Source organism: Tasmannia lanceolata, unplaced genomic scaffold (genome assembly GCF_043159265.1).
Source record: "Tasmannia lanceolata isolate RefF3 unplaced genomic scaffold, GAP_Taslan_0.1 ptg000019l, whole genome shotgun sequence".
NCBI classification, from domain to species: Eukaryota; Viridiplantae; Streptophyta; class Magnoliopsida; order Canellales; family Winteraceae; genus Tasmannia; species Tasmannia lanceolata.
In genome coordinates, this window is record NW_027518696.1 from 4,177,073 (window position 1) to 4,202,046 (window position 24,974).

Genomic DNA, 24,974 nt, shown 5'->3' on the forward strand with positions numbered 1-24,974 from the left:
AAGTGAGGTGCTATCTCAATGTTAAGGACTTAAGGCTACAAAACAAGCTTGCATCACACAATGGCCCCCACCTTTGGTCAATCTGGGCCTTCCACTTGCTAGGCCTCATCTTGAATCTCTAATGGGCCAAAATTCATGTGGGCTGGAGGATGATCTTGACTATCGAACATTTCGGTACAATGTATGACGGGATCTGCGTAGAACTGACCTTTAACAGCTAGCCCTCAAGGGGACGTGCTCAAGTCCTTATTAGCCTAGGGCTGGCAACAGGGCCGAATGTTGCATTCCCTATCCCAGTCTCTATTCTTATCCCCGCATCAAGGAAAATTCCCCGCCCCTTCCCCTCTTTGGTGATGGTGGGGAACACCCTGTCCCCGAGGATCTAATCCTCATCCCCACCCTGCACATTTTCATTTTTGTCATCGATATATATTTACATTTTAATATTTATTTAATATAACTCCATAGTTTGTAAAAATAATTGGTAAATAGTCCTTAAGATTCGTGTAATATCCATTGAGTCCACCTTTGTTTTAAAATAGTTGCTAAGAAATCCCTTTAACAAATGTTACAAATGTTTTTCCTTTCCAAACTCTTTTACAAAATTACAAATTTACAACAATCCAAACAAGAAGTTAACTTTAGAGAGAAGCAATTTTCTTGGAAATAGTTCTCATATAAATAATTTTCTTAGAAATAAGTCCAAAATAACTACAATAGAAATAATTTTTTTGAAAATTGTTTTTCTCTTCAAGTCTTCACATTCTAGAGGGAAATTAAATGAATATGGTTACTTGGAGCCTCGGATGGCTAATTATTTAATTTATTTCTATCTAAAGTTAACTAGCTCGGCCCTGTTTGGATTGTTGTCATTTTGTGGAAAAGTGTGTAAAGAAAATATATTTGTAAAATGAGATTTTATATGGTGTAAGCCTTTATAAGCCCGTATTTTTCAAAAAAGTATTGTACGGATGACATCATAGGATGATCCAAACCGTCCACGTGATGGAACACAACATAAATAGGTTGTTCCCTAAAAATCACTTCCATAGGATGATCCTAGCCCTTCGTTCTATGGAGGTTTCCATAACATGCATTCCTGTATAGATCAAAGGGCTGGCATCATCCTGTAGAAATGATTTTTTGTGCACAACCTATTTACTTTGTGGCCCATCACATGGACGATTTGGGTCATGCTGTAGTATGTCCGTGCAGTACTTTTTAAGAAATAAGAGACTATAAGTCTGTAAGGGCATACATCCTTTAATTTCTCAAAACCCTATTGTTTACTATGGACAGCCCCATTTAGTGTAAAAGAAAGTCATAAATGCACTAAATGGGGGTTGCATGAAGTAAAAGGTGGGGAAGAGGGGGAATGAATGAAAAGGCTTGCACCATTTAAGTTCTCAAAACCCTATTGTTTACTATGCACAGCCCCGTTTACTCGTTTAGTGTAAAAGAAAGTCATAAATACAACAAAAAAGGGGATGCATGAAGTAAAAAGAGGAGGGAGGGGACGAAAAGAAAGTCATGACTTTCCCAAATGAGAAGGAAAAGACGAGCCTAATCGACATAGAGGGAGTGGAACATATCATTTCTTTCTCATCCCTCCACATACCCGGGACACACCCTTATACAACAATCTGTACTTGAAAATACATTGAAGGGGTGTCTATGGAAGAGAAAGGGGTACGAATTTACCATTTGCCTTTAAAAAAAATAAAAACCCAAACGAATTAGGGTTTCATAGAGAGAGAGAGGTAGCAGAGGAGGAGCTCCAAATCGCCGCCGGCCATTACCTTCATCATCTTATCCGGCAGCTCACGGCCACCGCCGTGCCGTGCCGTGCTGCCATACCCAATCTCCATCCCTTCTACAAGGTGAGTTCTCTCTCATTATCTCCATGTTTTGATAACTGTACTAATTCATCTTGTATTTCATTATTTAAACAGCTAATAATGGGAGACAAGCAAGCTCTCAGACGCAAATTAAAAAGAAAAGACAAGCTGAGTTTGTGCAATTATTAAAACGCGGTCATGCTAATATCAGTACCCTCCTTTTCGTGGGGTTAGGTGCACATTTTTATTACCGCCGAGTACAAAATATCCGAATGTAATTCCAGTTCTCAATTGACACCAAATGGACCCATCAGAAACAAAAGAAACCCTACAAAATCCTCCTCCTCCACTCCACCAAATGGAAGCAGATGAAGAGGACGAGAACGTGAAACAGCTTGAGGAATGCTCTAAGCTCTATTTATCCTTGCAGGTAATTCTATTTCCACCCTCATTCTAAAAAACCCATAAAAAGGAAATCAACACCATATTCTACATTTCAAGAATTTCATTGCTACCGTTGCAGGATTGTCTTGTCAAAACCAACAGGAATTGGAAATCTTGCCAACTGGGTATGTTCTTATTTCATCTAGCCTCTCTTTTCGTGTGATTATAACTAGACTTTATCGATTTTCATGGTTCTTCTTCCAAGAATTTGTTCGGTTTGAGCGGAATATAGTTTTGTTCAAACATTTGTTGATCTTTCATGGCATTGGTCTTAGATATTTTATTTATGGATGGATTAATCTATTGGATTGTAACTTGTAACTTATTTTTGTTTCCACTAGAAGTTCAAGCTTTAAAAGCCTGTCATGAAAGGAAGAACAAGCGTGAGGGAAAGTGACAATTTGTTCATAACATGGTGTGCCACTACTACTGATATTTTTTTTTATCGATTTTCATTCAAGGGTTTAGAAAGACAAAGATGACATGCTTTATTTATCTTTAGGGTTTTCAATTGCTCCTTATCAATATAAGTTTTATGAAACTATTAAAATGTCATAAAGTTTGTGGATGACCTGCACTCCTACTTCTCAGACATGTAATGAACACGCAATTACAAAAAATGGAGTATGTTGCATATCACATATTGTAATTGACATGGATCAGTACATTTTTCTTTATTTTTACCTGATACTGTGATTTATTTTTCTTCATTAACTTGGAACCACGTGTTTCTAAACCACCTTTTACTAAGATCAATGTGGTTGTATGCAAACCTAGAGCAATAGCATGATGAACCAAGAAGTCTCCAAACTGTTATTTTCCTCATCTGCCCAAGAATACACAGATTCTGCCTCTGGTCCTAACAAGGTTGGTTCCACTTAGTGTTGCAGGGGGCTATTAACTAAGACTTTTAGGATATGATCATCTTCAAAGTGGCCAAAGCTTCCAGTCCCATGTGCATGAGGCTAACATCAGTTGGGGATTACTTGGCCAACATTGGTGTCCCATGTTTGGTTGTTGACCTGTATGGGATTGCGGACATAGCCAACTAAGGCTAACTTCAGTGAAGAATGCAAGGATTCATTCTTCACAGTGAAGTTACTTTGGCCCCTTGTTTCTCATTCTCTTCATCCCTTTCTATTTTTCGTGGTTCCTCTTCATCAAACCCTAGATCCTTTTCTTGAATGTCTCTTCTATCCTATTTTCTCCTTTTTATTTCTAATCTTACACATCAATTATGTGTGCTAACCGTTGGGGCCTTAAGCTCAACTTCTTTGCGCAATCTATAATGTGTGATGAATCATCTTATACCCAAAGAGTGCCCCCAAATTTGTCAATTGAAATATGGAGCTCGGAAACGAGTATGCACCTCCTCTTTGTTTGAGCCCGTTACAACCATTAAATTGGAAAAAAAAAAAAAAAACCCGCCACCCCCTCCAAAAAAAATAAAAAATTGTCAAAATTAAGCTTGATAACATTAGGGGAAGGAATCTGTTTCACTTTCTTCTTATATTTGTGTTTCCTATCCTTGATAATTACATCCCATTTCCTAAATAGATCTTGGAAAAATACCCGTAAACTCTTCCATCATTAGCAACCAACCAACTACCATGATCTTCACCCCTAAAGGAGATGCTTACATGATTTGTCCTTTACCTTGAATAAGATTTGGTTCCTTTACTTCCATAAAACCCAAATTAAAGCATACGGGGAACAAACTCAGTAAGATATGACACCAAGGAAAGTCCTAAACCAAGCCAATCAGATTGCCGATCATGGGTGAATTGACTTCCGTTTGAGCTTTTTGATTTTTACTCTACTTAACTTGTGTTTATCCTGTTTCTTTATCTGGTTCAGCTTTGCTTTTTACTAGCCATCTCCTGTCTCTAACCTCTGTGTTTTATTTAATAACGTTACCATTAAAAAAATCCCAAGCCAAGCCAAACCAAGTGATAATGTGCTTCCCCAGTCGCCCATAAAAGGCTATTGAAAGATTTTTGATCCTTAAACGAAATACATTAATCAACCAATTGACATCCTTTCTTTTCATGCACTCCCATGGTGTTGATCTTTGGTGACTTAACCGTCCAACAAAAGTTTTGCACCTTGCACCTTGGGGGGAGTAGGAGATTTCCAAATGCTCGCACTAGGGAAAAAGGTCTTGCTTTCCATCACAAGGAAACGGAAAAAAGGATCTTATTGTGAAAACTCCATTAGGATTTGGAGCATCATTCCTCCGATTCCTAAAAAATAGAAGACAAATAAAAATTCTCAACAACTCAAGAAGACTATCAAACTCCTCATCTTTGAGGTTACACCTAAGAGCCCAACCCCAAACTCAACTCAACTCAACTCAACTCAACAAAGCCTTTGTCCCTAACTAGTTGGGGTCAGCTAAATGAATCCTTTAGAAAAATTTCATGAAGAAGGTGAAAGGAATCTACCCGGCTCTAATCCTGGCTCTTGTTGGGTTCTTCTACATGGATCACTTTCTTCCATTCTATCCTATCCTAGCTCATGCTTCCTAGTCCAACCCCAAACTACCCTTCTTTTCTTTTTTTTTGAAAATTGACAAATATATATTGATAATTCATATGAAAGATACATGAAGAAGGGACCAAGAGTCCCCCATGATTACATCGTATGATGGCCAAGGAAAGAACTCCAAAGCCCTAAACGATAAGAAAAACAAAAAAGAAACAAAAACATCTCCATTTACAGGCCCCGTCCAACCCAAAAAACATAAGAACTTCCAAACTTTTGTGATCCCCTCGAAGATCTTGAATAGAACACCTTCAAAACATAAGAACTTCTAACCAATTTTTGCAATCTTTCTCGAAGATCTTGAATAGAATACCTTCCCATCCTGAGTCTCAATATCGTCTCCATTACTCAGGGTCAAAGCAAAGACCCTTGTACGAGTGCAGGGATGAGCAGAATAAAAAAACAAACTACCTTCCTCTCCGCTCTCTTATACCAATACAAAAAAACAAATTCCTTTCTCACAGAGTAACTTATTGAGTCTCCGTTACTCATTGCACAACGGAACATCAACCAATCATAGATCCTCCCAAAACCTAATTCCCCCTCCCTTCCCACGCTGAACCTAATAAAAAAGAGGAATTCCTCCCTATATTACACATCGATCACCATGCACCCGAGCCCCTATCCCTATTACTCTCTAGTGGTATGTCCATGCGTCATATGTGGAGAAAATTGGTTCTATAATGGGCCTATACCCACCTTTAAATATTGCGAAGAACAATCAATCCCTCGATGATTTGTCATTCAAAAAGAAGAACAATCCCTCAATGGTGGGTTTACTACCATTCACCACAACAAAGAGGGTTATCCATCTCTATCAGAAAGGAGGTCAAACTCCTTTACTTGTCAGAGTTAACCACATGACAGGTGAGTCTTCAATTTTCTCATCATTTGATAAGTATAATCTAAATTCCTATCAATATTGTTAAAATTGTAAAATTTATGATTCAAATCGAATCAGTAACAAAATTTAGTAACATTGGTTGTAGATTGCATTAAGAAAATGAGAGACTGATCTGTTCACGCGCAGTATCCTGCTATTCACTGCCTTGCAACCCCATAGCCAAACCAGTCACAGCCCTACCACACCAACCCCATAGCCAAACCAGTCACAGCCCTACCTCTCGTAACCTACAACACCAACGCCTTTTCTAAAGTAGGTAAGTGCCAATTGTCACTGTTTGATATCAGTATCCTGCTATTTTTTATTTTTATTTTTAAACGGCAAAGAATTAAATTAATGAAGAGAAGAAACATGGGGAAGCCTCCGCTACCGAGATGATCGAGGCAATACAACAACAAAGAAAAGAACTTCAAAAAGAAACACTTCAAGGGGGAAGTCGAAGATTCCAAATTCGACCTAGTGCAGCCATCTCTCGCTTGCCTATCGGCCTCAGTATTTGCCCACCACCTTACACGATGATAGGAAATAGAGGCACCCGCCACCTGGTCGGAGATTTCATCAATCCATCGAGCGAACCGCCAAGGAGGAGATGGCCTACCCTCTAACCACTTAATCACATTTAGAGAGTCGCCCTCCACTATGACTTCATCTAAGCTCTCTTGCTCCAAGCCTCCAACATCCTAATTCCTTGGTGCACCGCCCTCACCTCTGCTTCATTACAATCGGTGACCCCAATAGAACCTGAGAAAGTCCAAATCGGATATCCATCCTCATCTCTTAGGATGCCGCATATTCCCGCCGGACCTGGGTTTCCCATACCTGAGCCATCTAAGTTCAACTTTAGTAGTCCGCTACTAGGAGGCTCCCACACCTAAGAGATAACTGACCTTGACTTGCTGCTATTACACACCGTTGACCATCCTTGCCATAATTAATGAGCTGAGACAAATTTAAAAGTTAAAACTAGGCAATGCTCTAGCCGAAGCAATTGTTAGAGCAATGACCTTTATGTAAAGAAAACTGATGAAATAAATATAAGAATTCGAATGTCACTGCTTGACATCAGAAATGGAATTGGAAGGAAAATTGAGTCTAGAAAATGATAAAATAACCACACCTTATGGGAAATGACAAAATGCATATATCCCATGAAAAAAATGGAAAACACCCATCCCTAGCTTCCATTATTGTGATGAACTTGGGAAAGTTATAGAGCTCTCTATTGTGTAATGCTTAAATTGTTCGTTATTTTATTGGGATGCACTTATGTGATTAATCTTTCTTTCTGCAGTCGGTGTCATCTATGAAAAGGCAGCAGCTGTTAAATGACTTTTTGCCCGATGATGTATGTCCATTGGGAGCTTAGTTGTTCATGGATGCACAGGGACAAATTCCCCCATTTGGTTCAAAAGACTATTTTTTTCTAACAAAGTTATTATTGGGCACTGATGCCAAAATTCACCATTGAAAATTTGTATGACTAAGGCGCTGTTCGTTAAGATTATGAGAAAGTTGACAACCGATTGTGAGTCCAAAACCAATTATTGTATTCAAAGTTAAGCGTAATTCTTTTCATACTCGAATAAATGGTTTTGGACTCGCTATAATTAATTAACAAGGCCCAGATCATATGCATTGTTCCATGTGGTATGGTTTTTTTTTTTAATCTTTCCATTTTTCATCAGGTATAATAATATTTTTATCATTTTCAATGAGATAGGAATATTTTCTATACGCTAGGCGTACTTACGTTAGTCTATACGATAGCTAACATAGAGACTTTTCTCATTCCATTAGGTGCAACTTGGGACGAGCTCAACCCTAACCCTACAGGTTAAACTGATTTTAGCTCGGGTGTGGTGAGGTTAGGGTTGGGAAAAGCCAAACCAATTTAATTTCAAGGTGGGTTAGGGTTGAGACCTTAGGTAACCCAAACTGAACCCAAAACATTCCTTAATTTTATCACAATTTTCAGAAGGGAAATGATATCAACACTCACGTGTTAAAATAAGAGGCGCTCAAGTCTCTTGTCGTTTAGTATTTTAAGGGCTGTCAGAAGTATACCACAGTTTTCAAAAGACTCTTTCAAGCCCTTTAAATACTAAACGACAAGAGACTTGAGCGCCTCTTATTATAACATGTGAGTGTTGATATCATTTCCCTTTTCAAAATCCTAGTGTTATATTTTTTGTATTTTTTCATGTTTTTTGCCCCGAGCCAACCCGACTCAACCCAAGCCAATGTGGAAAACAATTTAGACGGGTTAGGTAGGGTTGAGAAGTTTAGAGGTGGGTTGGGTTAGGGTTGAATCTCCTCGGCCCAAAGCTCGGGTTAAGGTTGAGTGAACGCTACCTCTGTTTATGAGATAGGGTTGGCCCCAACCCGGTCCAAGTTGCACGCTGGAATTCCACCCCCCTCGTAATTCGTGAAGTTGTTATATTAGATGTAAAAGGCCAAATAGATGGGAATACCATTATACTAAGTTACGATGGAAAACCTTTGACAACACGGTACATTTACGCGTTTTCTCCAACTATAGAAAAGCTTTTGTACCTAATTCTAGATACCTTGCATTCTTGCAACTGACGTGAACAATGGAGAAGAAACTTCAAAAAAATAAAAATAAGATGAAAGCTTTCTTCATTTGGATAATCTAGGAAGTTAGGAAAAGCTGTGTTCATCTCGAGGAGCTAGGATAATCTGTATGGCATGGGACCAAATACCCACTAATTTTCCATGCAGATCTACCAATGCTCAGATCTAAAACCATTGAACTTGTAGAACATCACGAGACGACCCAATTGGTCTCGGTCATATCCCAACCCAAAACCATATGATTAAAATAAAGGACTACAAAAATCAACGGTTTAGTTTTTCTTGATAGAACCATGAGTGATTTGAGGGATGAAGGGCATAGGTTGGACTTAAGATTGCCCTCAACGGATCTGATAAACTTGATCTAGTAAACAAAGGAAGAATTGTTGCCCAATGCATTAGAAAAGTCCCTTAGAGGTATTCACTTTCTTACATTTTTCCATACAGATCTACAGTAGTCAACAGAGGCAACATCTCTCTCTCTCTCTCTCTCAAAATCAATAGGGCATGTGTAATTTGCTGGATTCTGTTTTAAAAGAAAAAAAATAGTTTTAAAAGAGGGAAGTTAGAAAACTAAGAACGGCCTAGACCCCGATTTCAAACTATACCATGTACCCATAAAACAGAAAAGTCGACCAGAAAAGAAGAAAAGTAGGGTAAAGTTGAATCCCAAGCAAAGGCATACAAAGGCTGCAAAGATCACGCCCTTCAGAAGAAAAGGTAGACGAATCAAAAGTCCAGACCCCAGAAAAAAAAAGGAGGATAAGGAGAAGAAGAAGAAGCACAAGAGAAGAGAAGCCCATACAAGGGAGGCAAGAATCTGAAGCAGAGGAGGAAAAGAAAGACCCAAAAAGAGATGGTTCATCCAAATATGAAGCTTCTTCCCAAGAGAATAATACTAGCAAGGCATGGAGAGAGCCAAGGGAACCTAGACAATTCAGCCTACACCACCACCCCTGACTATCGGATCCCTCTCACCCCTCTCGGACTCCAACAGGCCCGCCTTGCCGGTCAAGGAATCCGAAATGTTGTTTCCAACTGTCCCAATTGGAAACTTTATTTCTATGTGTCCCCTTATCAACGGACCCGATCGACCCTCTGTGAGATAGGAAAGTCATTCTCAAGGAGGAGGATAATTGGGGTGAGGGAAGAGTGTAGGATAAGAGAACAAGATTTTGGGAATTTTCAAGTAGAGGAGAGGATGAAGGTGATTAAGGAGACTAGAGAGAGGTTTGGAAGGTTTTTTTTTCGGTTCCCAGAGGGCGAGTCCGCTGCTGATGTTTTCGATCGTGTCTCAAGTAAGAATCTCAATCTCTCTCTCTCTTCCTTCTATGCTCTAATCATTCATCTTTTGGAATGTGCCTAGTTTTGTTTCTCTCAAGATTTGTTCAATACACCTGTTTTATTTCACCATCTCTTCATTTTCCTTTGCCATTAGAGCCTCTTTTGGGTATTCATTTATTGTTCGTCTGAAAATGCCCCTTTTGTTTGTCATTTCTAGAACAATGAAAAGGGGTAAATCTTGAGGGACCTTTTCAGTAGCTTGGAAATGTAGGCCACCCACTTTAATTGCTGGAAATAACTAGACCCATATCAATTCTTTTTGGATTGGGAGCTTGAAGGGTACATATACTTTGCTTAAAAGGGTCTGGATTGCTGTTTTGAAGCAATGACCCTCTTAGTCGAATGTTCAAGTTGATTGCCAAGAAAAAAAAAAAAAGAGAGAATCATATGGTTTCACCTCTTAAAAAGAAAACTGAACTGTATTGACGCTTCCTCTTTTTTCTTTTTTTTTTGTCTGTGGGTTCTTTAAAGCAGTTTTTTTGGGCAAAAGGTGGTCTAAGAAAATCAAGCAAATCTTAGTGGATGCAGCGTGATTAGTCCTCTGTTGACAGAGCTAAGTGCTCGATTGACATTGTCATAAGTTAGGGAGATTTAAAGGAGTTTTTACTGTAGTATTGGTGAGGTAGAACGCAAAATCCAACAAGGCCAAGGTAAAATGGACTCGATTCGAGAGAGTTGATAATTGACACGGTGCTTCAAAGTTCTAGATGGGTTTGACTCAAAGATCAACAAACTGAATATTTTTCTTTTTTCTGTTCTAACGATGACAAAGTCAAATTTTGGACATTTTTAGTGATCCGTTTAGTGAGTTGATAAAAAGGTTAAATTTGTTTTTTAACATTAAGAAAAGAGATACCAGAAGACACATAAATAAGACGATAGTCTTATGAATGAAAACAACCATGACTCAGTGCATTCATGCCATATGAGCATGGTGATCGAAACTGGTTGATCTGATGGACCTCAGAAGGTGACCCAAAGGGCCCAAAACGAACGCCTAAGGAGATCTCTCATTCACAAGATTAAGGCCTGCAAAAATCAACATCTTAAAAGTTAAAATACATCCTAAAGGACATCTTTCTCATCATACTTTATCAGAAGCACAGAATCACCTGGTGGGTGATCAAAGTATTCATGGACTGATCAATGTAAATGTGTACATGTGGTGGTGGGTACACATCGTATGATGACTGTTTTTCTCAATGAAAATAATGATTGTTCAAGAAGTTTTTCTCATGGAAAAATTACACTGGGTGTTTATTGCAGGTTTCCTGGAGTCCCTATGGAGAGACATAGACATGAACAGGCTCAACCGCGACCACCAGTCTGAGATCAATCTTGTCATAATCTCACACGGATTGGCCTTGCGTGTCTTCCTCACAAAGTGGTTCAAGTGGACGGTCGACCAATTCGAGAGACTCAACAATTTCGGCAACTGTGAATTCCGGGTGATGCAGTTGGGAGTGGGAGGAGAATATAGCCTAGCAATCCATCACACTAAGGAAGAGATGGAACAATGGGGGCTCTCCACAGAGATGATAGCCGACCAACAATGGCGAGCAACAGCAAATAAGGGTGAGTGGAACGAAGAATGCCCTTGGCACCTAGATGCTTTCTTTGATCAGCTCCCTGACTCAGATGAAGATGTTGAAGGACATAGTGATGAAGATGTTGAAGGAAATGGTGATGCTTGATGAGTGAATGCTCATTGGAATTGTTCGATGTGAACTTCAAATTTTCTTTTGACATTGAAGGGTGTATTTGTTGTTTAAAAAAAAATGGAAATTTCATCATTTTTTTGCAGGGGTGTTCTATTCATTTAGGAATGGCATAAGAGGCTCTCTTTAGTCTTCCTTGGAAGTTTTTCTCATGTAAATCTATGGAATCTGTATTAACTTGGTACATAATTCCTTTTCTACATTCAAGGCTGAAATATAGATAGAAGGAAAATAGAGTTATATTCAGAAACTTATTTCAAACTACAAGATGAAAATGTGGTTAATTAAGACAGTAAAAAAAGTTCTATTAGGATTCTAGTGATGAAGACTCCTAATAGTCTTTAGTCCACTTGCAGAGATATTTAGACAATGAATCCCAGAGTTCTGTTCAGAAATGACAAACTCTTGTTTACGCTAGGAAATTTCATCTAAGATAAACTTCATAGAAGATAGAAAAGAGAGAAGCTCATGACGCAGGAGTGAACTTGATCGAAACACTGTTGACACAATGGCGCTCATCGGTAGGTGTCGGAAACCTCTCACCTTTAAATACATGACCCAGGTGTCCTCCGCAAGCCGTGCAAGTGATTTCAATCCTCCTTCCGTCGGGATCCGGCTGAAAATATGCACCCATTTGTTAGATAATTGAAATGTATGCAAAAAAATCAAAATGAAATAAAGAGAGAGAGAGAGAGAGAGAGAGAGAGAGAGAACAAACGATGCAAGTGATGGCTCCAGGGAGACCCTCAAAGAATGCTGGCCAGCCACAGCCAGAGTTAAATTTGGTAGTGGATTTATATAGTGGTGTCCCACAACCTGCACAGTTGTATACACCATCGCCGAAAAATTTGTCGTATTCCCCGGTTCCTGGGTACCTGTAATGTCACCATGTAACAAGAACAGGGCTTACATTGATACATACTTGTGCAGATAGATATGGTGCCGATTCACTCTGAAGTAAGGGGAAAAAATGGATAATTAAAGAAGATCAGACATTGAGCTAGTCAATTTCCAAATGATACCACAGATTAAGCTATATTATGTGTAGGAAGTTCATATTAGCTAACATAGATGTTTGACGAGTTCCCCTCCAAATCAAAATCCCTTTCCCACCCATCCTATAAGCTCTTAATGCTTGGGGTTCTACTTCTTCCGCAAGATATAGTCTGAACCAAGGAAGCAGGAATCGTACCTGCATCTGGGAATCTCGATTCCCCGGAAAGCAATCCCGAATGGAGAATCTCGATGCTTCCCTAAAAAGTGGGAATCGCGCTTCCCCAAAATGGGATCTGCGCTTTCCCAACAATGGGAATCACGCTTCCCCATCGTTTCCCATCGTTTTAATATTAGGGGAATCACAAAAAATGGGAAACACACTTCCCTTCGTGCTTCCCCGGCGCTTCCCCCGACCCTTCACACTTCCCACTTCCCGCCATCCCGGGAGCCTTCGCTTCCCGCTCTGGCGACATTTGTCTGAACCTTTATATTGGAAGATGAAACAGGCAAATTCCATCCTCTAATTTGAATCTGAATACAAATCTTACTAGCATACAAGTATATCATAGAACAAAGTTGTGGAAACTGATCCAAAGCTATAACTATTAGGACTCTGGAGAGATATTTGTGTACTTGTCTGAAAAAAAGGAGCAACACCAAGCTGATTTGAATGACAAAAAGTAAGGCCAAACAGCCAAACATCTCTTGGTCCCCAAACGTACATCAGTATAATGTTTTAGATTCACAAGTTCTGACATTCCAAGAAAGGCATGAGCCCCAAGGCTAGTTAGGAAAGTATAATCTTTCATGAGTTTAGGGAAGTTACATGACAGCAAGAGGAACTGATCAGACAACAAAGATAACTGTCCAACAACAAGGCTACTTCGACAGTTTGGGACTGCTTTAAGGCACCGCACGTGTAGCAAAGAATTACCACAGATACCGGGCAAGTTCAAAATGTGAAGGACTCGTGGGGCTCTTGTTTGGTGAGTAGAAGACTATGCTATGCACCTAAGAGGGAAGAGGGGCACTGGTTGAGGCAAAACGTCTTTTCTACGATGTGATCCATTGGAGACCATAGAGCCACGCTCATCAGACTCTGGGAGTTCTGAGAACGTCATATCTCAAGAAGCGGCAAGGAAACTCAATTTTAAAGTGGAAGCACACCTTCAACCATACAGATTGGATTGGTTGAACGACCCTAATGAGGTGAGTGTTTCCCACAAGTGTTCTAGTTTTTTCTCCGCAGGAGACAAATACGGTGAGTGTACGGTACGACATAGTGCCTATGGATGCATACCACATACTACTTGGTCAGCCATGGGCACTTTGACAAGCGTGCTATTCACAATGGGAGATGAAACATTTACACATTCAGCATGAATGGGGAAAAACATAAGCTAATGTTGTCTACTGGGGACTCCAGTACAGAAAAGGAGAACATTGTGTGCCTTTTCAGACATGAGTTTGAACTTTGAAGGAGACATTAAGGAGGAGTTGGTAGTCCTAACACTCCTTTCCAAGGGTGGAATTTCAGGACAACAAACTATCTCAGATCTGTCCGCACATCTACATGGAGTGTTAGAGGAGTCTGGTGTTTGTCTTTCCAGGGGATTTTCCATCTGCTCTACCACCTATGTGTAGTATTGTGGACCCCGATCCGAGGACGGTGAGGGAACGAGTCCCTAACACCCTCTGGATCATCCACGTGAATGGAGAGCTCTGCCAAGGAACTCTCAAAACGGATGCCACTCTCACAGCATAGCATGGGTGGCGATACATAACGAATGAGATACATCTTGATCCGGAGCCAGGGCTCGAAACCGAGATGTACCTAAAAATAACTCAGAGTCGCCATCCATGGATATCCCATGGAACCAAAACAAATGCTCTGTCTGCAACGGATAATCAGAGATACAAAAGGTCCGTACCTGATTACGAATGGGGAAGGTCCGAAGAGCACCCCAAATTCGTCTGAGTGCAAGCACTTGGTCTCTTATGCCATTTATTATTAACCTCGAAGAGTTTTGGGCGAAAATCATGTGAAATGGGAACAAATATCCCCGAGTGGACCTCTAACTAATCATGCATGACTCGGGGATGAAATAATAAGCATACACAACATAAATGAAAGAAGTGTGTCACCTAAGCATCGCTAGGTTATGTGTGACATGCCTAATGGGTGTCTAAGTTCTGGTGGGCAAACACATGCATGCTACAACTAAAGGTATAAGGTCTGCGCATGAAAGTAAGAAAACATAGCAAAACACACAACATAACAAAATAACAAATCCTAAGACTCTAAACGATTTAACCTGAGTCCTCGGATGGTCTGATGTTCATTCAAGGAAGCCTACGTATCCCCGCCTCCACGAGAATCAAGGCAACGTAGTTCTTCGCGTCTATTCTAAGCTATGATGCCTAAGACACTTAGACCTCTATCCTAGACTCGATCTAAAAGACCGGACCAGTTATTAAAAGTTTCTTATACGATTATTTAAATACAAGTGAATTGTGGATTTTAGGACACCCTATATGCCCTAACTAAATGCAGATTAGCCTTAAGCTAATGCAGGTGGTTCCTACAACCTATGTGTAACTAGGCGGTGTTTCCTAAGGAAAACAAAGGGTGGACTAGCGTATCTTACTCTAGTCATCACTCGGCGATGTGGATCGCCGACTGACCGGACGGAGGCGCTCCTATAACTCTAGGACAGACCCCTAACTCTAAAACAAGCACACAACAAACAAACAAACAAACAAACAACCTATCAAAAGAAACTGCTAACTCTAAAACTCTCTATCTAGGAGAAACTCCTAACTCTAGAGGAAGATCTTTTGAAAACAAGGTTTTAAAGGTTGCTTATTCAAAAAAAGATTTAAAATGTTATTTACAAAAGTTTGCCTTGACTTGGGATATAAATCCCAAGCTGCACTACGTACCTCGTGGAAGAGGATCAAGCCAACGTAGTTCGAAACGAACTCTCCTAATTGCTAATTCTAAAACATTCAACATTTTAGGCTTTTGATATTTTTTTAATGTTTTTGATGTTTTAAATTTCTAATGTTTTTGAGTTTTAAATGTATTCAATGTTTTTTGGATTTTAAAGATGTTTTAGATGTTTTCTGAATTTTTAATTGTTTTCACCCTTTTTGTCAAAGACCTAAGGGAATACACAAAGCAAAACCCTAGGGCCAAACCCTAGGGCGAATAGGGGAAACCCTTAAACCCGGGAAACTGATGCCAAAGACAAGGAAATAAAAGAACATCAAGAGGCAAAGCTCTAATGAGACTGTGCTAGTCTCTAAAGAAGAGAAAAGACACCAAAACTAAAGAGAAACTCCCTCTAAAAACACTACAAAAAACGAAGGTAAATGAGTCAAAAACTCTCGAATAACACTCCTAAAAGGACAAATGCGTCGAGGACTCTTTAATAACATCGCTAAGAAAAACAAATGAGTCAAAGACTCTCTAGCAAAGCCATTAAAGACAACTGGATCAAAGACTCTCTAATAGCACTATCTAAAGGATGAGTGAGTCAATGACTCTCTAATAAAAATCACTAAAGAAGACAAATGAGCCAAAGGCTCTCTAATACTACAACTTAAAGGAGCAATGAGTCAAGGACTCTCTAAAAGGAGCTGCTCTAATATAAGGCTACGTAAGCCTTCTAAAAATGGAAACCCTCAAATGAGACAAGGCTTGTCTCCAAATAGGGGCTCCACAAATGAGGCAAGGCATGCCTCCTAGGGGTACACTATCTGTCAAAATCAAGGCAACCTCCCTGAGGGTAGGCTCTAAATGAGGCTTGACTCCAAAGGAGCATGGCCTAATGAGACATAGTATGTCTCCGAGTAGGGGTCTAATTTCTATCGGTGTCTAAAAGACTAGTAAAGTCTACTATACAAAGGAGGGGAGCTCTACTTGGACTAAGCAAGTCCCCTAAGGATGCCTTGGATTCCTGATTCGATAACATTATTCATTATGATACAACCATCACAAAGGACAGATGTCCAACAAAATACTAGAAATGCATTCAACACATATACCAATGATTTAAAAGCAAAACAACTAATATATAGAAAACAGTGTAAAGCTCGGATGAAGGAAAGCTACATCATCCCAAAAGTGCATTTAGGCATTATAATTTGGTCGAGGAAACAAGCACTATCTCGAGTTGGCTGCCGGATCAAACGATAATAAACTTGGAAAATTAGGGGCAGTTTTCAAAGGAGCAGTGACAAGCTGATATTATAAAAACTACATAGACTAGGAGTGCGCCCAAACACTATTCTTACTGCGCAACTCCACTAAGGTAAAGAAGGATGTCGGATCACTTTAGTAACAAAGGTCATTCCATTCAATGATCTTATCCTAATGAAATCATATCATCCAGTGAACCAAACATAGTGAAAACCTTGCTCTTCTTCCATTTTTAAACAACGAGATAAATCAGAATAGAGCCAATTAAACAAAATCCCTGACTGAGAGCTAAGAGAAGAACCCATTACAGAGAAGTTATTTCATGAAAAGTTGAAATTAGAACAAAGCCTTATAAATCAATTTCCACTTTATCATTTCCCTAAACAATGAAAATCAAAACAGTCTTTGGGAAACCTCATCTTTGATAACCAAGGGAACATGGATTGAGAAATTCCAGTAAAAAAAAAATCTCTTATGCCTATGGTGACTTCTTATCCAAAGCAAACATGAAACATTGAGAAAAATTAAGCCATCATAAAATACCTTCAAGAAGACCAGAGCATCACAAAACAGGAAATGAATCAAGAAATTTAAGAAAGCTAGTTTTACCTACAGTGAGCAAATATGCCGAATAAAGTCTCTAAGATCCTTAGGGAACTTGCAGACAATGGTGCACTTGTAGCCGAATCGAAAGGATGCCATCGGAGGTACAAATGATTGTGATCTAGCACTATGTCCCACTAGAATTCATGGAAATGGGTTTAGAGCTGGTTTGGGTAAAACCTGCAAACGGTGGTGGTCGATTTTGGAAATAGAGAAGAGAGGGAGGGAGATGAAGGTGGTGATTGAGATGGAAGTGGTGATTGAGATGGAAGTGGCTGATGGTGGTGGGAATATGGATGGGGATTTTTAATGGAGGTGGGTGAGGTGGAGGTAGCAGCAGATCTTAGGGAAAAATGAAAGGGGTTTGGGGTTTTGGGTTTTGCAGAGAAGAGGAGATGGGTTTGGGAGTGTGTTCTCAGATTCCGGTGGGGTTTGCCGGAGATAGAGGTGGTGGCTGTGATGGATGGCGGGGATGATCGTGGTCGGAGGTGGCTGGCCGGAGATAGTGGTAGGTTTGGGGAAGAAGAAGTGGGTTTGGTGGATTGGAAAAGGCACGGTCGGATTCCGGCCGAAAATGGGGTCAGGGAAGATGAAGATAGAGAAGAAGGTGGGGTTGCTGGTCTCGGAGAAGGTGGCCGGCCGATCGGAGCTCCGGCACCGTTGCCGGAGGAGAAACACTCTCCCTTTCTCTGCAATCTCTCTCCCTCTCCCTCTGTCTCACGAGAAAAATCTCAGATCCCCTTTCTCCTCCACGAAAAATCAAGAAAAACCCTCTTTTATTTCTGAAAATCTCATATCCAGATCTGATATTTTCTCTCAAAATCTCAGATCCAGATTTGAGATCTTCTCTCAAAATCTCCTTCTTCTTCGTTTTTCTCTTCTCCCTCTCCCCTCTTTTCTCAACGAAAATCCAAAATTTTTCTTTGATTTCTTCGTTTAGGCTATTATATAAAAAAAAAATGGTTACTGATATTAGCACTACTCACTGTGATGGGCGCACAAAATTTGTTGAGCGCGCGAACTTGGCTCGGCTCCGAATAGGCTGATTCAACGCCCTTTTTTCTTTATACAAACATGATATAATCGCCTCGCTCTCTCGCGGACAACCCCCCCTTTCTGGTTTGTTACACTAATTCTTACACGCTAAGGGCACTCCCCAACTTGACTAATTCAGCCCCCTTCTGGGTTCACACCACGCTCACTATCTTGGTTTGTTGGCTAGGCGAACACGCTCAGATCTCGACGAAATTTTTCAGGGACTTATGGGAGACCTTAAGCTACCCCAGGGTTTAATTTGAGATCTCAACTCACTGATTTGACGAGGCCTTGCCCAAACGACACGAACTTGGGTCTGGTCAAAATGGGGTGTCTACAAGTATACATCACCAAATTGATCTTATACCCGATTTACGAAACCAACCTCATAACAAGATGCCGCCTAAGGAGCGCGAGGAGTTGAGGAGACAAGTGGAGGAGTTTGATCCCATCTTGAGAACATTTTTAGGAAAATCAAATTCGATCAATCGATTTTTTTTTTTCCAAGCATGATGGGACGTATTTCTTGTGTTCAAATAGAAGTGAATGGTCGGACAAAATTTTTATCATTGGGTGGCAATGTAAACCTTGAATGAAAGGTCAAGAATGATAACTTCTTAGTTATGTTGGGTTGACGCAGCCTTGAGAGATTCACAGCGTTGGTCGGAGTACATTTTCAAAGAAAGTTAACTCACATATGAGGGTATGTACTACATCAGTCACCCTCTCTTGAAAAGAACTCAATCTCAATGATAAAATGGTCAATGAAAAGGCTAATTACCATTTAGAGTGCCTGAATCTCCGCCTTCATCGAGTCACTAATGTTAATAGGATCGAAGCCAGAATGAATGATTGCACAACTATTGTTGGGGTTAGCAAGAAAGACATCGTCGACATTAAGCTTGAGGACACTAGGGGGAGGGGGTTTCCAACGAGGATTAGCTTTTAATTTCAGAATTCTTCCCATCATAACAGTTTTCCAATTTCTGAGAATACTATTGGCAGAGTAACCCAGGAAATCCTTCAAAGTTAATGCACAGTTTGCAATATTGAACTTAGTATTCCACCTGAGCCGATGAGATGGAGTTTTATCTTCAAAAGTTTGTGTGTTCCTCTCCATCCATATCTCCCACAAAATTGTGAAAGGAACCATGTTCCAAACGATCACACTAAGCGAGCCCAAACCTCCCAGAGATTAACTCTGCAAAAAGGTTCGAGACATTTTCTGTCGCAACCCCTTGACATCAAACCAATTATAGACATGATTCCAAAAGCTAGACACCACTTTGCAATGGAGGAAAAGATGATGAACATACTCTTTACACTCTAAGCATATGATGAATATATTAGCCAAGCTAAAATTGCATTACTGGAGTTTATAAAGGGAGTTAATTTTCCTTGACACAACCGTCCAACATAAAGCTTGGATACGTGAAGGAATAGTTGACCTCCAAACCGTAAGCCATGCATAGGTAGCCGCCGGAGGATGACAAATGAATATATAAACAAATTGACCAAGAATATTCCCCTAGAATCAAGACTCCATATTCTACGATCTTGTTGCACCAAATATAAAAACCTTCCAATATATGCTGAGGTTAGTAAAACAGGTAATTTTGGGCTCTTTGAGGTTCCTGAAAAAAAAAAAAAAAAAAAACCTCCCACTCGACCCTACGCCCACCCATTTGTAACAAACAAAAAACATAAGCTTTCTTATTCCTAGCAATCGTAAACCTACCCTTTTTCTATTTCCAATCCTAAACCTGATACGTTTGTTAAAAACATTGAAAATAGGGTGAAGTAACTTATATACTCTAGAGTCTCAACCTCTACCTAATCTACCAATTAACACCCCCCCCCCCCCCCCCCCCATAACACACACACCCCACCACCACCACGACGATCAACCCCCACACACAGAGGACAATTAAAGAAAAGATTTTTTTTCTAGCCTGCTAGTTTCCTCTCTATCCTTTGAACAACAGAATTTCATAAAAATAAAGAACCATGAGGGATTCCTACTCCCAAAGGGATACCTAAATAAGAGAAAAGGCGGAGATGTAATCGCACAACCTTCATTAACTGAAGAAGGTCAAGAGAGCCAGAGTTAAAACTTAAAACCAATCATTGACCTTTTTCCCATGTCAACTCTGAGCCCAAACATCACCACAAACTATCTTATAATAATTTGCATGTAATGAATATGATCTCGAATTGTCTTACAAAACACAAGTGTGATGAGCAAATTGGAGATTGGTAATAGGCATTGCTCCCTTCATATTCACACCCTCAATCAGATCTTTCCTATGATTTGTGGACATGGACACGGAGTGTTGGACAAGGCAAGCCCCAAAATTTAGATAGGACACAGCTGGAATTGAAAACATATATAACCATGATTTGTGGAAATGGATTCGTGTGTCGAGTTTCAGACACTGATAGTTGTCTGACATGGCAACGTCTAAAAACTAGAAAAGGCAACACATACAAACATAAAAAACTACTGATTACTATCACAATTTGTAACAATATAAAGGTGGTATTTATTTAACATACTAATAAATCTTAGAATTAATCAACTATAATCTAAAACAAACATGAGATAACCAAATAACAATGTATTCATCAATTTAATCTAGTTCTCTTCTATCTCCAATCTACAACGAGAAAGGGAGACCAATATGATACAATGAATATAGTATTTGAATAAGAGTTTGTTTAGGTTTTTAGGTTTAGGGAAGGGGATATTTTTTTTAAATGCTTAGGGGAGGGGATATAACAACAAATATTAGTTAAAGAAGACCTAAAAGAAGAGTTAATAATGAAAGAGGTAAACTCAATATTCAATAGTAAAACAAAACATCAAACTTGACACAGTACAAAAATGGGTCCTCGAGCCCACATTAAGTCTAACACTTCTGGTAGTACATTTAAAAGTATCCAAAGGAGTGTCGACACGTCTGGACAGGCGTATCATGTCAGACACATCACGACATGTGTGTAAGGAATAAATTCAAAGTGTTAGTTATATCTTAGTATCTTTCTTATTACCAGCCACCAAAGGTTGACTCAGAGCCTCGCTCATGATGGTAAATAAGAGGGGGGAGAGAGGATCACCCTACAGTAAACCCCTAGAGATTTGGGAAAAAAAAAGAACTTTTAGTCTTATGTTTATCAACATTGAAACAATAGGCTAACTATACACTCCATCCAAGTTCTCCAAATTTCAGCGAAACCCACCTTACAAAGCAAGAAATTCACAAAATCTCACTCAACATGATCATATGCCTTTTTCATGTCAATTTTCCAGACCATGTCTGACGCCTTATCCATGTTCCAAGAATCCAAGCATTCGTTGGCAGTGAGAACACGGTCAATGATTTGCCAGCCTTCAATGAAATTCACTTGAAAAGGGAAAATAATTGATCCATGACCTTCCTGGCGCAGTCAGCTAGGGTTTTGGCTCAGATCTTTTCGATGCTATTGATAAGGCTAATAAGTATAGAGTCTTAATATCTCTAGGCCCATCCACCTTGGCCATCAAAGCGATAAAAGTTGCTTTCACATAACTATTAAGATTTCACCACTCATGAAATTCTTTCATCACTTTCATAATATGGTCTTTAATATACGTTATTATAATTTAATGTAGTTTTATATGTTAATATCTTGTATTGCAGGCTGGGAGTCCTGGTCCTGAATGCTATCTAAATATTAATGAAACTTATCATCTTTCAAAAAAAATAATATTGTCTTTAATCACTCTCCACATCCCTTGAAAAAATATCCGTAGTGAAACCATCCAGTCGACTTTGTCACGATCCATAGAAAAGGCCACCCTTTTGACTTCTTCCTCTAAATATATTTCGGACCCATGTTCTCATGAGCAGAAATACTCATGAATGTTAAGCCCTTAAGCTTAGGACGCCACTCACTAGCTCCCAGATACAACCACATGTATAAATTGCGTCTACCATTCCGGGTCCACCCTCAATCAAGTGACTGTCAGCCCAAATATTCCTAATGGTGTTTCTTCAATACCTTTCCGAGGCCATTTTGTGAAAGAAAGGAGTGTTCCTACCTTCTTTAAGTCATAAGCCTTGGAATACTGCCTCAATTGGATCTCTTTCCAAAGGATAAGCTTATCCAGCTCCAAACCAAGGACCACCCTTTGAGCTATAGTGGCTTCATCCAAAAGACCACTTTTCGAGGCCTCGTCAATGAACCTTAGATTCGCAACAATTTCTCCCTTTTTTTACCAATGGAACCAAATGAACCAATTTTCCAATCCTTGATTTTTCCTTTGATAAATAGAAGTTTCTTTGACATTTTAAAACACGCCCAACCTTGAATCTCTGATGTGATCCAATCATCTTAGTCATTAGATTTAGTCTATTTTCATTGGACATGTGTTACTTTTTGTGTAGGATTTACTTTGATTTAGAGGTATTTAATTAGCCTAGAAGTGAGAGATGTCCACATCAGCTTATGGCCCATCATATCCCTTTTCTCCATGGCCTCACTTACAACCTTCTATAACCTAACCCCTACCCATGATTACCTTACTTCCTATAGGCTAAAAACACTTTCCTTAAGTGAACCTAAACTGTAATCCTATTGGCCATCCATAGGGGCCCACCACTTAATCCACTTCACCCCCTTATAAATACCCAAAAACCTAATGAGAACTTTTGTAAAATCAAGAAAGGAAAGCCTCCTCTTGAGTCAAGGTATGTCCCCTCTTTCTCTCTCCTCATCTTCCTTTACTCTCTTTTCTCCACTCACTTTCCTCACCTCTCTCCCTATCCTTCATAAGCTGCCCTCTTCTAGTCCTCTCTCAAACCCACCACGGTTGGGTTCATAAGCTGCAACCTTCTACTCTATCCCACTCCCACCTCCCCACAGTTGGGATCATACGCCGCCTTCTCGTACCCTTTTGTTTCTCGTTCTCTTTCTTGATTTCTTTCATGATCTTGATTCATTTTTAAGATCTTCATTATCTATTATTTCTCTCTCTCTCTCTCTCTCTCTCTCTACCTATCTTTTCCTCTCTCACGCTTGCTTTGTTCCCCCTCTCAAAGATTCCATGCAGCAGATGATCAAGGCTCAAGGCTCAGCACAACATATCAGGTTCCTCTCTAATTTTTAGTCTATTTCTCCAACATCACTTTTTGAACCTTCACTTTTTCACCCATACATCCTACCTGATCCTATTTTCACTCCCTTATTATCTTACCTGTTACACCTAGTCTGGGTTGTAGTTAGGTGTTTTTTTAGTAGATCAGATTTTCTAGAATAGATTTGCCTGAGATTTGAATTTTATTCATTAGGTGACTGTTTTCTTCAGGTAGGGTTATTGTCTGAAACCTAATTGGATGAATTGGATTTCTTTTGATATATGGTTTGGACGACACTTTGAATTTATTGCTAACACACGTGTCGTGTCGTGTCCGACACGACACCCGTGTCCACACGTGTCAATACTCCTTTAGACACTTTTAAGTGCACTGCTAGAAGTGTCAGTAACTTTATATGTATATATGTGTATGAGTGTGGCACTATTTCTAGATTTTTAGGGCTTTCCATGTCAGACACCTCATATTCTTGTCAAAACTCGGCACAAGAATTTGTGTCCACAAATCCTGATTATATGTACTTTATATTTTAGCCGTGTCCCCGTTTCTAAATTTTGGGAGTTTGCTGTGTTGTGTCCGACACTCCGTGTCCGTGTCCACAAATCATAGCTTTTGATGAATGAATTCTTAAACTTTGCAATTCTTTGGACAATGTTGTTGTATTAGGTTATTCGTGATCTGTTTATATGCTGATGGGGAATGCATGTTGCTGTTTTATCGAATTGGAATCCTTTCAATGCTCCTAAATTCCCAGAAGTCAACCTACAACCATTCTCACCAGCATTCCACCATTCCTCGAGAAAGTGTTTGAACCCCAGAACTTTTAACCAAACCTTATCAGATCTAAAGGCAGTAGGTTATCCAGTACGAATGCAAATGGGAAAGTCGTCTGATTAAGGTCTATGATAGACCTATTGGGATAAATTCGGATAATGATACTCCCAATCCAAAGAAGAAGAAAATAGGAAAACAATCAAGGGGGACCAAAACAATGTCAAGCTGATTGTTGGTCCAAGTATATTTCATTCCTAACGCCACCAAACAACGGAAACAAATTAAAACCATAGAAGTCGGCATCCACAATCATATGGGTCTATCAGTTTTCAATGAATGAACATCCAAAACCACTGAAACCCATCAAAAATTTCTCAAATTAAATGGAAAAAAAAAAAAAAAAACAATAAGGAAACAAAAGCAAATGTCTTACTCCGTTCCTTTCTCTCTCAGGATCCGAAACTGCTCAGGAGAAAGGATTGCCCGCCATTCTTCCTCCGATTTCTGAACTGAACCAGCAGACGCCATGGTCACAAAACTCCTACACCTCCTCTTCGAATGAAGAAACACACCAAACCCAGTTGTTGAAACGCTTCTAAAGATGGGTTTTGATGCAAGTTTGAATTGGGTTTGGCTTAAACAATCAGATAAATAGTTTCTGCAGGAATGAATGTGGCCGGGAAATCGGAAGAAGGGGGTTTTAGGGACGAGAAATAGGGTTTTTGACGAGGCAAAGGGAGAAATTCTTAAAATCTGAGAACCCATCTGTAGCCAATTAGGATTCGCAGTTATGTAGTTGCGAAATTTGATACCTAATCATAGATTCTTCCACCTCATCCG

The 24,974-nt window shown here is 39.7% G+C and overlaps 3 protein-coding genes across 5 annotated transcripts; 2 read left to right on the forward strand and 1 right to left on the reverse strand.

Moving 5' to 3' along the window:
- Positions 1-1,609: 1,609 nt before the first annotated feature.
- Positions 1,610-7,348, forward strand: LOC143853335 (Cox19-like CHCH family protein). 3 transcript variants are annotated; one of them, XM_077363069.1, is made up of 5 exons: positions 1,721-1,880; positions 1,953-2,268; positions 2,362-2,407; positions 2,624-2,697; positions 7,022-7,348. In XM_077363069.1, exons 2-4 carry the CDS (start codon positions 2,140-2,142, stop codon positions 2,677-2,679), a joined length of 231 nt encoding a protein of 76 aa, XP_077219184.1. In that variant the 5' UTR covers positions 1,721-1,880; positions 1,953-2,139; the 3' UTR covers positions 2,680-2,697; positions 7,022-7,348. The 3 variants fall into 3 exon arrangements, with proteins under 3 accessions (XP_077219185.1, XP_077219184.1, XP_077219183.1); XM_077363068.1 differs by having other exon boundaries at positions 1,728-1,880; positions 2,073-2,268; XM_077363070.1 differs by lacking the exon at positions 2,624-2,697 and having other exon boundaries at positions 1,610-1,880; positions 2,073-2,268.
- Positions 7,349-8,333: 985 nt separating this feature from the next.
- On the forward strand, positions 8,334-11,529 carry LOC143853332 (phosphoglycerate mutase-like protein AT74). The gene is made up of 2 exons (XM_077363066.1): positions 8,334-9,623; positions 10,936-11,529. Exons 1-2 carry the CDS (start codon positions 9,182-9,184, stop codon positions 11,361-11,363), a joined length of 870 nt encoding a protein of 289 aa, XP_077219181.1. The 5' UTR covers positions 8,334-9,181; the 3' UTR covers positions 11,364-11,529.
- Positions 11,530-11,604: 75 nt separating this feature from the next.
- On the reverse strand, positions 11,605-24,974 carry LOC143853333 (peptide methionine sulfoxide reductase B5-like). Its single transcript, XM_077363067.1, has 3 exons — positions 24,568-24,974; positions 12,106-12,262; positions 11,605-12,003 (listed from the first exon to the last, which is right to left on the reverse strand). The coding sequence occupies exons 1-3, from the start codon at positions 24,897-24,899 to the stop codon at positions 11,854-11,856; spliced, it is 639 nt and encodes a 212-aa protein (XP_077219182.1). The 5' UTR covers positions 24,900-24,974; the 3' UTR covers positions 11,605-11,853.